This window comes from Geotrypetes seraphini, chromosome 3 (assembly GCF_902459505.1).
Source record: "Geotrypetes seraphini chromosome 3, aGeoSer1.1, whole genome shotgun sequence".
Classification (NCBI taxonomy): domain Eukaryota; kingdom Metazoa; phylum Chordata; class Amphibia; order Gymnophiona; family Dermophiidae; genus Geotrypetes; species Geotrypetes seraphini.
In genome coordinates this window covers 11533736-11546817 of record NC_047086.1, presented here as the reverse complement: position 1 = coordinate 11546817, position 13082 = coordinate 11533736, and the positions used below count along the sequence as shown (strand labels likewise).

Below are 13082 nucleotides of genomic sequence, written 5' to 3'. Positions count from 1 at the left end.
TACATATGATCTATTTCTTGTTTTACTTAATACCTGTATTTGTATTTATTGTTTTGTACATATGATTTGCTTCTTGTTTTATTTAATATTTGTACATTTTTCTTATAAAAATAATAAAAGTTGCTTTAAAAAAAAAACAAAAACAAAAACAATGAATTATAGTAATTTAACTTTGATAACACCAGAGCATGAATTAAGACATTCAAGGATTTGGGTTCCAGAAATTTTGAGATTGATCGGATCAGTTGGAGTTTGTAAAAACAAGATCTGACTACATTGCTAGTGCACTCATGATATGAGAATTTCTTATCAAAGATAACTCCCACAAATTTTTATTGACGTTACGTGTTGTAAGGGACTATTGTTAATGACAATTGGACTAATTAGGTTAAGTCTTTCCTTCCATGGGAATAAAAATGTTTTAGTTTTGTCCACATTTAGTGCTAACATGTTTTCATCTAGCCATGTCTTGATTTGCTCAAGTTTTTGATTTATTTTTAGTATTTCGTTAATGTTGCCAGAATCCAATGTATGTAGCAGCTGTATGTCATCTGCAGAGGCGAATGTTGTGAAGCCAATAGATTGGCATAGTGTCAAAAGCAGGGAAAGAAAGATGTTGAAAAGTAGTGGCAATAGGATAGAGCCTTGGAGGATTCCATGTTCACTTGTGTAAGCTGTAGAAGTTGAATCATTTAACGAAATCTTGTAAGTTTCGGGGCAGTGCCAGCAGCTTGTTAGAATGGCTGTTATGCCAGGGCTCCTCCAAAAAAGAAGACTGAAAGGAGACCGGGAAGGAAGGGAGAAGGACAGAAGGTGAAGAGATGCCCAGACTGCATGCCAGCCCTGGTCATGTGAAGTCTCAAAAATATTAGGGGTGCTTGGTCACCTACAGAACTGGCACCTATGGAGAAGGTACGAGCGGCATGCAATAATTTATCTACCCCAGTAGGAAAGAAAAGAGTTTTCAAAATATTTTTGCTTTATTTTTCAATATAATCCCGACAGCTGCATATTCTTCATCTACTTTTCCTTAAATTTCTTTAACCCCTTTGAAAAGAATTCTTCTGTTTGACCTTCAAACCAGGACATCACAGCGTCCTTGATGTCTTCATCTTTTAAAAACCGCTATCTATGGAGATATTTCTTCAAAACTTGTTACAGGAAATAATCTGAGGGAGCCAAGTCAGGACTGCAGGGTGGATGGTTGAGCTGCTGAAACCCACATTCTCAGACGGCAGCCTGTGATTGTCGTGACATATGCACCAGTGCATTGTCATGAAGAAGCAGCACGCCTGTTGTGAGCTTTTCTCATCTTTTCTCTTTGATTGATCCCACAAAGAGATCATTGTGTTGGCGTAACTCTCACCGGTCATGGTTGTCTTGTGTGGTATGAACTCTAAAAGCAAAAGCCCTTCATCATCCCAGAAGACAATTGCCATGACTTTGCCTGCAGATTTTTCTGTCTTGAGCTTTTTTTGGTTGAGGGAGGACTTGTGCTTCCACTGCATTGACTCCATTTTGGACTCAGGATCTCTGTGATAGATCCAAGTCTCATCTCCAGTCACCAAACAATGAAATAAATTCACTTGGTCTTCATGGAGCATCTCCAAGTTCTCCTGATAGCACTGGAGCCTTGTGGCCTTCTTGGCACCCATCTTGCACTAACCTTGGACATGCCCAACTTTTCATGAATTATTTTCCAAACGGTAGCTGCTGAGATGCCCATTTCTTCAGCTATTCAGGAATCCTTAATTCGTCTGTCTGACAAAATTAAATCCTTGACTTTCTTGCACATTTCTGTGGAAGCTGCCGTCCAGTGTAAAGGTCATCTTCAATGGAATCTCTACCCCACAAACTGCTTGCTCCAAAATTTTACTTTGTAGGATGATGGGGTAAGCTCACCATAAACTGCAGTCATGTGTTCATGGATCTCCTTTGGCCTTTTCTCTTCTTTTGTAAGAATTTTTATCACTGAACCATGCTCCAAATCTAGCAGTTTCTTATTTGAGTCATATGAGGACTCTCCTGACATCCTGTCTCTTGGAATGTTAGACTCGCACTGAGCTGCAACTGTGCATGAGTAACCTTGAGATGTGTCACAACATGCACAGACTTGTTGCAACACACTGCTAATTTCTTTCATACTCAGGTAGATAAATTACTGAATACACTTCGTATGTCAGGCATCTACCGTCCTTCCTTATCTTGGTGTCTTCTATCCCGCCAATACCTTTCAGTTCTAGGCGGCCTGGGCATTTCCAGTTGGCCTGGGCATTTCCAGGGAGAATACATGGTTAATAGATGTAGTATGCATCGGGATCTGTGGAGGGTCGATCAGGTTTAGTTAGATCATTTGACAAATTTCTTGAATAGTCAGCAGATTGGAGAGGTGGCGGTCTAGTTTCGCTGCTCTGGTGGCTAATAGTCTGTCGTATATTTTTTTTGCTTTGTATACCTTTGATTGGAGGGGGGGTAAAGTGTGCATGAGTTCTCCTTGGTCTGGATGTGTTTTTCCTGATTAGGCGGTTGCTCAGATAGCTTGGTCCGTTTCCATTTAGGGCTTTGAATAGGGAGCAGTAGAATTTGTGAAAAAGTATGAATTATTCCTATGTCTACCACCCTGCAGCCTTAATTCATGTCCTCTACTTTTGCTTCCCTGTCACTGAAAAATATCTGTTAATTTATTAATACCTTTCAAGTATTTAATTGTCAAGATATCGGAGACAAGTTGCAGCAGTCCTGTGAGGTATGCTTCACATTTGCTGGGACTGCTCCTTTGTAATATTGCGTCTTTCTTAAAACACGTGTGCTTGAGGTGCAGTTAACTGTATCCAGCCTGGTTCACCTGAAGTCTTACCTCTTTTATCTGCTGAATCCATGCCTCTCTTCCAAGGAATTCTTGATGCAAAACCACAGGAGCAGAATTGAGGCAGAAAGCTGAAGTGTTGATGGCATTTTCTTTAATGAAAGGCTGGAGGTCAGAGTTCAGCTGCAAAGGATTAAGCAATTCATTACAACAAGGAATTTAAGCTACCCAAGACTTCTTGAGGTCTTTTTGTTGTAACCAATTAACAAATTCAGGACTGTTTGATGCCTGAATTGACACAGGTTATGGATTCATCTATACAAAATCAATGAGTTCTAGAACTCAGCAGATTACTTTGCAGAGAACAGCAAAACTGGGACTAAAAAAATATACAGTTATTAATAAACAAGTGTTTATATTAATAGGTCATTTTATGAGTCTTATTTGCAAGTAAGAGTATTTTACATGCACATCTTGCTTTTGGCCACACCTGAAGAAGAAATAGTGAAATGAGGGGCCCTTTGTCAGATAGCCTGCAGCACTTCAGGAACTTCTGGGATGTTATGGATGATGAATCATTCCTGGATCAGTGGTGTAATGAAAGATTAGGTTCTTACCTGCATAATCTCTTTTCTGTTAATCTTCACAGTAGTGCTGCCCGATTCACGATTCACTTTGGGTGATACATCGACAAAAAATCGGCCTCCCAATTTGGTGACTGACCCTCCCCCCCTAAAGCAGGAGCGGCAGCGCTGCCTCTTACTGGCCGGCCGCTGCCGCTCCTGCTTTAGAGGGCGAGTGGGGAGGGTCAGTCAGGAAGTGCTGGTGTCTGGCCTCCCCCCTGGCCCCCAGGCATCAATTTACCTAATTTCAGCAGCCTGCTTAGGATTGCTAGTGCTAGCGATCTTTGCAAGCTGCCATAGGTCTTCGGAGCTGTCTTCTCTCTGCCGTGGTCCCGCCCCTCCTCTGATGTCAGAGGCAGAGGAAACAGCTCCGAAGACCTATGGCAGTTTGCAAAGATTGCTAGCACCAGCGATCCTATTCAGGCTGCTGAAATTAGGTAAATTGATGCCTGGGGGCCAGGGGGGAGGCCAGACACCAGCACTTCCTGACTGACCCTCCCCACTCGCCCTCTAAAGCAGGAGAGGCAGCGGCCGGCCAGTAAGAGGCAGCGCTGCCGCTCCTGCTTTAGGGGGGGAGGGTCAGTCACCGAATCAGGAGGCCGATTTTTTGTGCGAGGGGGAACACGCAGGACTTCCGGGGGGGGGAGGGGGAGGGGGTGCAAGCCTTAAGCCAGGACAGGCAGGCCTTCAGGGGTGGGGATGTAGGCCTTCAGAGGGGACAGGCAGGCCTTCAGGGGTGGGGTGCAGGCCATCAGGGGGGGGTGCAGGCCTTCAGGGGTGTGCAGGCCTTCAGGAAGGACAGACAGGCCTTCAGATGTGGGGTGCAGGCCATCAGGGGGGGTGCAGGCCTTCAGGGGTGTGCAGGCCTTCAGGAAGGACAGACAGGCCTTCAGATGTGGGGTGCAGGCCTTTAGGGGTGGGGTGCAGGCCTTCAGGGGGTACAGGCACGCTTTCGGGAGGTACAGGCAGGCCTTCAAGGGGGGTGCAGGCCTTCAGGGTAGGGTGCAGGCCTTCAGGTGGGGTGTAGGCCTTCAGGGGGGGTGCAGGCCTTCAGGGGGAACAGTCCTTCAGGGGAAGGGGCCCTGGTGTAGAAATGCACGGAGGAAGGGAGGGAATTGGGGTTCAAAGAGACATGCATATGCCGGACTTGGGGGGGGGAAGAAATAATGGGTCTAAAAACAGAGGAGAGGGAGAGAGATGGTGGACAATGGAATTTAGGGATGAAAGGAACAGAAAGGGAGAGATGGTGGACCCTGGGGTGGTGGAGAAGGAGGGAGAGATGCTGGATGAAAGGGTAGTTGAGAAAAGGTGGATCTGTGGATGGAGACGAAAAAAAGGAAAGATGCCAGGCCTCCAGGAGAAGGAAGGGGAGGACAGAGATAGAAGATTGATGGTTAGCACAGAGAAAGAAGGAGACCCTGGCAACCAAGTTATCAGAAGACAACCAGAGCCTGGGACAGACAAGATTAGAATAATGACCAGACAACAAAAGGTAGATAAAATAATTTTATTTTCTGTTTTGTGATTACAATATGTCAGATTTGAAAAGTGTATCCTGCCAGAGCTGGTGTTAGACCGCAAACGTGAGCTAGGATTTAACAGAGAGGAAAAGTCTTTTTTGTTTGTTTGTTTACACCACAGCGCCAGTGTGGGTAGGAGAGGGCAAAATGGAGTGAAGAGGCTATAAAAGGGGTGAAGAGACTATAAAATTAAACCCACCAGGATGTTTGGAAAAAATCCCCACCCAATTGTGCAGGAAAATCGAATCGAATTGAATAAAAAAAATTGATTCAATAGGCTAAATCAAATAGATTTTTTTCCCCCTGAGTCGGGCAGCACTACTCCGGAGCCTATCACATCTTAACTTCATCCTACTCCTTCTCTTTGCAGAGTTTCCTTTCAAATGAGATGATTCATTTACATTACGTAGGTATTTAAACGTCTCTATCATATCTCCCCTCTCCCACCTTTACTCCAAAGTATACAGATTGAGATTAGAGAATGACACGGTAGTGGGTTACCCGCGGCTAGCCACATTTAGCCGCAGGTAACCCGCCAAAACGGGGAAGAAAAAATAGTGGCCTCTGCGGGACGGGGACAAGGCCATTCACCGCCCTGTGGAGCGGTGAATGGACTTGTCCCCGCAGTGAGGCAATCAAGGATCTCGCCATCTCCCTCCCTCCCTCCTTACTGCCGATTGAATTTCTGCCAGTCCATGCAAAAAAAAAAAAAAAAGCCTCCTTCCTTTTCCCCTGCTCTTACCGCCATGCTCATGCATGCTCAGGCAATTCTGACGTCGGAGAGGACGTTCTGGGCCAGCCAATCGCTGCCTGGCTGGCCCAGAACATCCTCTCCGACTTCATAATTGAGTCGGAAAGACTTCCTATCGGCTTTAGTAGCTGCAGCATGAGCATGGCGGTAAGAGCATGGGAAAAGGAAGGAGGCTTTTTTTTATTTTTTTTGAGCGTCAGGGAGGCAGCAGGCTGGCTTTGGCTAGGGAAGGAGAAAAGTAGACAGGCAGGATTCGGGGGTGGGGGTGGGACAAAGTGTGGAAGGCAGTGAGAGGGACATAGGAAGGAGGCACTAGGGGCACTAAAGACATGGGAAGGAGGCACTGGGGGCACTAAAGACTGAAAGGGGCACTAAAGACATGGGAAGGAGGCACTGGGGGCACTAAAGACAGGAAGGGGCACTAAGGACATGGGAAGGAGGCACTGGGGCACTAAAGACAGGAAGGGGCACTAAGGACATGGGAAGGAGGCACTGGGGCACTAAAGACATGGGAAGGAGGCATTGGGGGCACTAAAGACAGGAAGGGGCACTAAGGATATGGGAAGGAGGCACTGGGGGCACTAAAGACATGGGAAGGAAGCACCGGGGGCACTAAGGACATAGGAAGGAAAGAGGGAGGGAATAGAAAGGGACAATTATTGGGCCTGAGTGCAGAAAGAAAGAAATGAAAGAAAGGATACACAGACAGAAGGAAACGCAACCAGAGACTCATGAAATCAATCACCAGACAGCAAAGGTGGGAAAAATGATTTTATTTTCAATTTAGTGATCAAAATGTGTCAGTTTTGAGAAGTTATATCTGCTGTCTATATTTTGCACTATATTTGTCTATTTTTCTATAGTTACTGAGGTTATTAAGGAATCCACTGTGTTAGGATTCAAAGGCAAATTAGATGCACATCTCCTTACGAGAGGCATAGAGGGTTATGGGTGACTAAAACTACATCAGGTATATACCTGATAGGGCCTCCGCGTGTGCGGATCGCCGGACTAGATGGACCATGGGTCTGATCCGGAGATGGCAGTTCTTATGTTCTTAGGTGACCGAGCTTGCGGAGATGGGGCGGAAACAGGCTTTTAAAATTTTAGTCCTAGTAGTTTGCCGGTCCACAAAATAATTCTTTTATTTCTGCTGGTTCACGGGTGTAAAAAGGTTGAAAAACACTGATGTAGAGTATGCCGGCTTTCTTTTTCGCCCAGCCGCACGCGTTCAAAAAGCCGCGCTTGCGCGGCTGCTCGAGTTGATCAATCTTCTCCTCTCTTACAACTTCCTGTTTCCGGTTGCGTCAGAGGAGAATATTGAACAAATGAGCACCCGCACGTGCGGCTGGGAGAAAAAGAAAGCCGGCATACTCTACATTTAAGGTGAGATGGAGGGAGAGAGATGGCGGAACACTGCAATCGGTTGGGTGTCTGTTGTTTTTGTATCACTGCCTGCCTGCGCTCACGTTCCAGATCCTCCTGCATTTTTAGTGTGCACAATTGACCTGATTCGATCTATAGGTGAACATGAGGGACACGTCATTGCAAGGGAGGACAAGTCAATTGATTTATTTTATGTTCTGTTTTTACTACAGGGCAGAGGCACTGAAACAGATTCTCAGTGCAGTAGTAGTAGTGGCAGGACTCTCTTCTGTCTTCATGGTGTTTCGCAGTACTGAGGCTTATATGGATGCTGCGGGGACGGTGACGGGGCAGTGAATGGGATGGCAGTGGCGGTGACGGGGCGGTGAAAGGGATGGCTGTGACGGTGACGGGGTGGTGAAGGGAACGGCGGTGACGGGGCGGTGCAGAGGATGGTGGGCCGGGGACGGTGCAGTGACGGGGACAGATTTTTAACCCGTGTCATTCTCTAATTGAGATCTTTAAGTCTGTCCCCATACGCCTTATGATGAAAACCACACACTATTTTAGTAGCCTTCCTCTGGACTGACTCCATCCTTTTTTTATCTTTTTGAAGGTGCGGCCTCCAGAATTCTTTACAATATTCTAAATGAGGTCTCACCAGAGTCTTATACAGGGGCATCAATACCTCCCTATGCACCCTAGCTTTCACCGTTGCCTTTTCAACCTGTTTGGCCACCTTAAGATCATCACATACAGTCACAGCCAAGTCCTGCTCTTCTGTCATGCACATAAGTTCTTCACCCCCTAAACCACATGTGTCAAATACAAGGCCCGCGGGCTGAATCCAGCCCACCTGTCCTTTTTATGTGGCTCGAGGCAATGCTCCCAAACTTCACCTTCTTAGAGTTCAGTGTGTCCTCCCTCCCGCGCCGTCACGCTGGAAAGTGTACCGGCTTTGCAGCGATTGACAGTGTTGTCCATGGCTCCCCCTCCTGTCTTCTGTCCGCCACGGTCCATCCGGGCAGAAACAGGAAGTTGCACACCATTGGAGACAGACCGCAGCAGGTGAAAAGCAGGAGGGGGAGCCATGTACAACACTGCCGAATCGCTGAGGCTGGCAGACTCCTCGGCTTGGCGGCAACATCGAACTGGCACCGGAGGGAAAGACATGCTGGGCTGTGAGGAGAGCGAGATGAAGGGAGAGAGATTGGACCTGGGTTAGTGTGGAGGAAGAGGGAAACAGATACTTGAACGGAGAACAGTTGGGAAGAGAAAGGGAGAAATGGTGGACCTGGGGGAAGGAAGGGAGGCAGGCAGACAGGAGGAGAGATGGGATGGGGGCAGCTGAGAAGAGAAAGGAAGAGAAGTTGGATATGGAAGGGAGGGAGTAATGTTAGGCCTGGGGGGTGGAAGGGAGAGAGAGATGCAGCATCTCTTTTTTTTTTTCCTTCCATCTCATTGTTCAGCATCAAGGGGGAGGGAAGAACAACAGAAAAAAGAGAGAGCAAAATGCTGGACCGAGAGGAGGAGAAATAGAAGGAAATAGGAGGCTGGGAAAGGAGTGAGCGTTGGAGCAGCTGGGGCTCATGCTATGCATCAGCAAAGGAGGGGGTAAATATATATATAATAAAAATCCAGCCTGTGACTTAGCCAGTGTTTTAGCTCCTTATGTGATTTGAGTTTGACACCCCTGCCCTAAACTGTACCGTTCCCTCAGGTTTTTGCAACTCAAATGCATGACCTTGCATTTCTTAGCATTAAATTTCAGCTGCCAAATTTCAGACAATTCTTCAAGCTTTGCCAGGTTTTTCTTCATGTTATTCACACCATCCAGCGTGTCTACTCTGTTGCAGATTTTGGTATCATCCGTAAAGAGGCAAATCTTACCCGACAGCCCTTCAGCAATATCATTTATAAAAATGTTAAAAAGAACAGGCCCAAGAACAGAACCTTGAGGCACACCACTGGTAACATCCCTTTCCTCAGAGCGATCTCCATTGATCACTACCCTCTGTCGCCTTCCACTCAACCAGTTCTTGACCCAACCCGTCACTCTGAGACCCTTCCCGAGGGCACTCAGTTTATTTATTAGACATCTGTGTGGAATACTGTCAAAAGCTTTGCTAAAATCTAAATACACCACATCTAGTGCATTCCCTCTATCCAATTCTCTGGTCACTCAGTCAAAGAAATTGATCAGATTTGTCTGACAAGACCTACCTCTAGTGAATCCATGTTGCCTCCGGTCCTGTAATCCACAGGATTCCAGAAACTTAACCATTCTCTGTTTTAAAAGCATTTCCATTAATTTGCTTACCACAGAAGTCAGACTTACTGGCCTTTAATTCCCTACTTCTTCCTTACTTCCACTTTTGTGGAGAGGGATCACATCTGCCCTTCTCCAGTCCTCCGTTACCACTCCCGACTCTAGAAACGCATTGAAAAGGTCAGTCAGCGGAGCTACCAGAACCCTAAGTTCCTTGAGCACCATCCGGCCCCATTGCTTTTTCTACTTTTATTTTAGCTAGCACCTCACGAACACAACGCACTGAAAATCGATCAGGATCTATTACTCCTCCATCCCTATTCATGTTTGTCTTCTGCTGCCCTGCTCCCAGCGCTTCAGCGGTGAACACAGAACAGAAATATTTGTTAAGTAATTCGGCCTTTTCTTTATCAGCTTCTACATATTCTTCCCCTTCACTTTTGAATTTCACAATGCCACTTTTGCACGTCTTCCTATTACTAATATATCTAAAAAAGTCTTGTCTCCCCGTTTTACTGTGTCAGCTATTTTTTTTCTTCCATTTGCTTTCCTGACTTCTCGCCCAGCCTCTCTTAACTTTTCCAGATATTTTTGCCTGACTTCCTCTTTCTGCTATCTTTTATAGTTTATGAAAGTTAACCTCTTATTCCTTACCTTCCCAGCTACTATTTTTGAGAACCAAAGCGGCATTCTTTTCCTCTTACTTTTACTTACTTGCCTCCAGTCTCTTATACATTTTCTGTTTGCATTCCTCTGAACTGCTTCAACTCTTTATATCTTTAACAAAATGTGGCCTCTAAAACTTAACAGTATTCCACCTAGGGCCTTACCTCTACCTCCCTTCTTCTGGGTTTTTTTTCTCTCTTTCTTGCTTTATAGTGCATTATAAACTAAGAAAAGTTAAAACGTGTACTAACTTTATTACTGTTTTTAGATGTAAACAACTAGAGACACTCTAGTTCAAAGCAGGAGTGTTCAGCCAGAAAATCTCAATCTCAAATGCACCTCCCCTCCAACCTAGGTCTCATGTAACCAAAAGGCTCTGCCTCAAATCCCTCCACTCCACCTTTAAAACCCTGGTGATCCAGTTGGCTATTTTCAAGATGGTGCCGCCTGATCCTTAGAGATATCTTGCTCATTGAATCCCTCTTAAACAGGGTAATTGGTTCTGATAAGGAAGTTCTCACAGGCTGTCACTGCTGCTTGTCCCTTCCATTTCCACACCTTACGCCAGACATTTTAAACTTTATAGTAAATCTGGCACGAACCACTGCCGCCCCTGCTGCTCTTCATTTGCGTCTGCCCTCCTCTTCAAAGCAGCCTGCTGAGGATCGCTGGCCAGCTGTAGCGAACCTCGCAGGCCACTCTCCACCTCAGTAGCACGTTCCCTCTGATGCGATCCCGTCCCTCCTCTGATGTACAGGATCATGTCAGAGGGAACTTGCTAGAACAGTCCAGATCAATAGATTGAGTCCGTCTACTAGCTGAAGAGGGAAGAGAAACTCAACTGTTCCACAGATATCACTGGTATAAGGGCTGGTAGAGCCACTGTCAAAGAAGAACTAGGACTACCTTATCACACACCAGTTTTGTATTCCATAGAAACTATTGTAGCAATTTAACGTGAAATCACAATTCTAAATTAACTATGTTCAAAAGATACAGGGAGAGAACAAGCTAAGCCTTACAGACATCTCTTACGCTGAAGTCTTCCAGGGAAAGGGAATGAACAATTAGAAATAAGTGTCATTTTCGTTATCATCCTTCTAGATTAGTTCAGATCAATGGGATGTACAAAGGCAATGCTTTATTGGGATGGGGAAAGGACAAGGCCCTTGAATCACTACTCTGCCAAAGGCTGCATTGTCCCTGGTTAGAAAAAAACTAAGAAAGAAAGGGAAACAGCTGTATATTTAAATATATATGGAAGGCAAAAAAACACGCTGTTGTGTTCAGAAGAAAATCACATTCACCCAAAATCAAACAAAACTGACAAAAATAAATATAAAAAAAGGAGAAAAACAGACTTCATACACGAGTGAGCGGGACTGCATTGTATTATCACTGGTCTGAAAAAAACTCCATACATTAATATATCATCAGTCTCACCCAAAATAGACTTCTTTTTAAGTTTTGTTATCTTCTCAGAGTAGGGTGATAATCAGATTTCAACTACGTAAAACATAGTCAGAATGGCCACAGCTTGACCCTGGTTAGAACATCAGCAAAGACCATGTCACCATCTTGCAGATGTATGTATGACTGCCTGGGCTTCCACCCAGAAGTGAAATTGATCTCCAGAGACTATTTTTTGACAATGGATGTATACTGCCTCAATTGCAGCCTTAATTTATAGTACTATAGAGGATTTAGAGGCTGCTTGGTAACATAAAAAAGTCTATTCAACCTGTGGAAGGAGTTGGTAAATTCCAAACAGAGTAGTTCAGTAAAACTCTCGACATCTAACCTATGAAGCATCTCAGATCGCTCCAAACCTCTTCACTCTAAAACAGGAGGGGAGAAAAAACTGACTGGTTCATATGAAACAGAATCATGAGACTGCATCATCTGAAAAGGAAAAGTAAGGATCCCTGAAAGATAGGGCCTGTAATTTGGACACTCTTTTAGAGAACAAATGGCTACCAGAAAACCATCTTCATGGTGAGGTCCCCCTCCCCCCTCAAAGGGTTAAATGGAGAACCTGACAAGACTAGATTAAGGTCCCACTGTGGGAAAACAGACCAGAATGGAGACCTAATATTCAGCATTTCACTAAACCCCCCTCTCCCTATGATGTCAGCTGGCACTATCAAGAAGTACCTCTAGAACATACACTGGAAACATGAAAAAGATGCCATCTAAAGCAGTGTTCTTCAATCACAGGTCCGTGGACTGGTGCCGGTCCGCAGAAAATTCTTGCCGGTCTGCACAGGGCCAGCAAGAACGACAAGCTGCAATTTCTTGCCGGTCCACGCAGGGCCGGCGAGATCATGGGGAGCCTCCAACAGTAGCTTTCTCCCCTCCCAACAGATCTCGGTACTTGCCAGCGCAGTGATTCACTTCGGCAGCCTTGGGGCTTTTGCTGAGTCATGGCCGCCTCTGAAGATGCAACTTCCTCTTTCCTTAGAGGCGGCGTGACCCATCAATGGACCCAAGGCTGCCTTAGTGAATCGCTGTGCTGGCAAGTACAGAGAGCTGCTGGGAGGGGAGAAAGCCACTGTTGGAGGCTGGGAAGCTGCTGGACAAGGGGGAAAAAAAGGGACAGCTGCTACTGGACCTGGAGGGAAGGAGAAGGAGAAATGCTGCTGGGAGGGAAGGAGGGGAAGGGAAGGGAAGAGAGTTACTGCTGGACAGGAGGAGGAGGGAAGGGAGAAGGTAAAAAGGAAGGAAACAGCTGGCAGGGATATTAGAGGAGGGGAAGGGGAGAGACAGGAATGAGAAACTAGAGAGATTGATGATGGGAAGGGGTCAGCAGAGAAATAAGCAGAGAGAGATAGGAGAGATAAAAATGAAGAGAGCAGTGAAGCTGGAATGAATCATGTAAAAAGGAGAGAGGGGCGCAGGCTGGATGGAAAGGGGAGAGGGGCATAGAAAGAAGACAGATACCATATGGAAGGGGAAGAGGGCAGACAGTGGATGGAAGGGGCAGATGCTGGCTTGAAGAGACAGAGAGGGCAGACGCTGGAAGGAAGAGAGTGAAAAGAAGATGAAAGCAGAAACCAGAGACGACAAAAGATAGAAAAAATAA

General features: G+C 45.7%; 1 protein-coding gene across 3 annotated transcripts in view; it reads right to left on the bottom strand.

Annotated features, from left to right (window-relative positions):
- PDSS2 (decaprenyl diphosphate synthase subunit 2) overlaps positions 1 to 13082 on the bottom strand; it is a 349455-nt gene that overhangs the window by 16785 nt on the left and 319588 nt on the right. For all 3 annotated transcript variants that reach the window (XM_033939273.1, XM_033939274.1, XM_033939276.1), the window contains exon 7: positions 2858 to 2989. In XM_033939273.1, coding sequence (XP_033795164.1) covers positions 2858 to 2989 — 132 coding nt within the window. The remainder of the gene's footprint in view (positions 1 to 2857; positions 2990 to 13082) is intronic.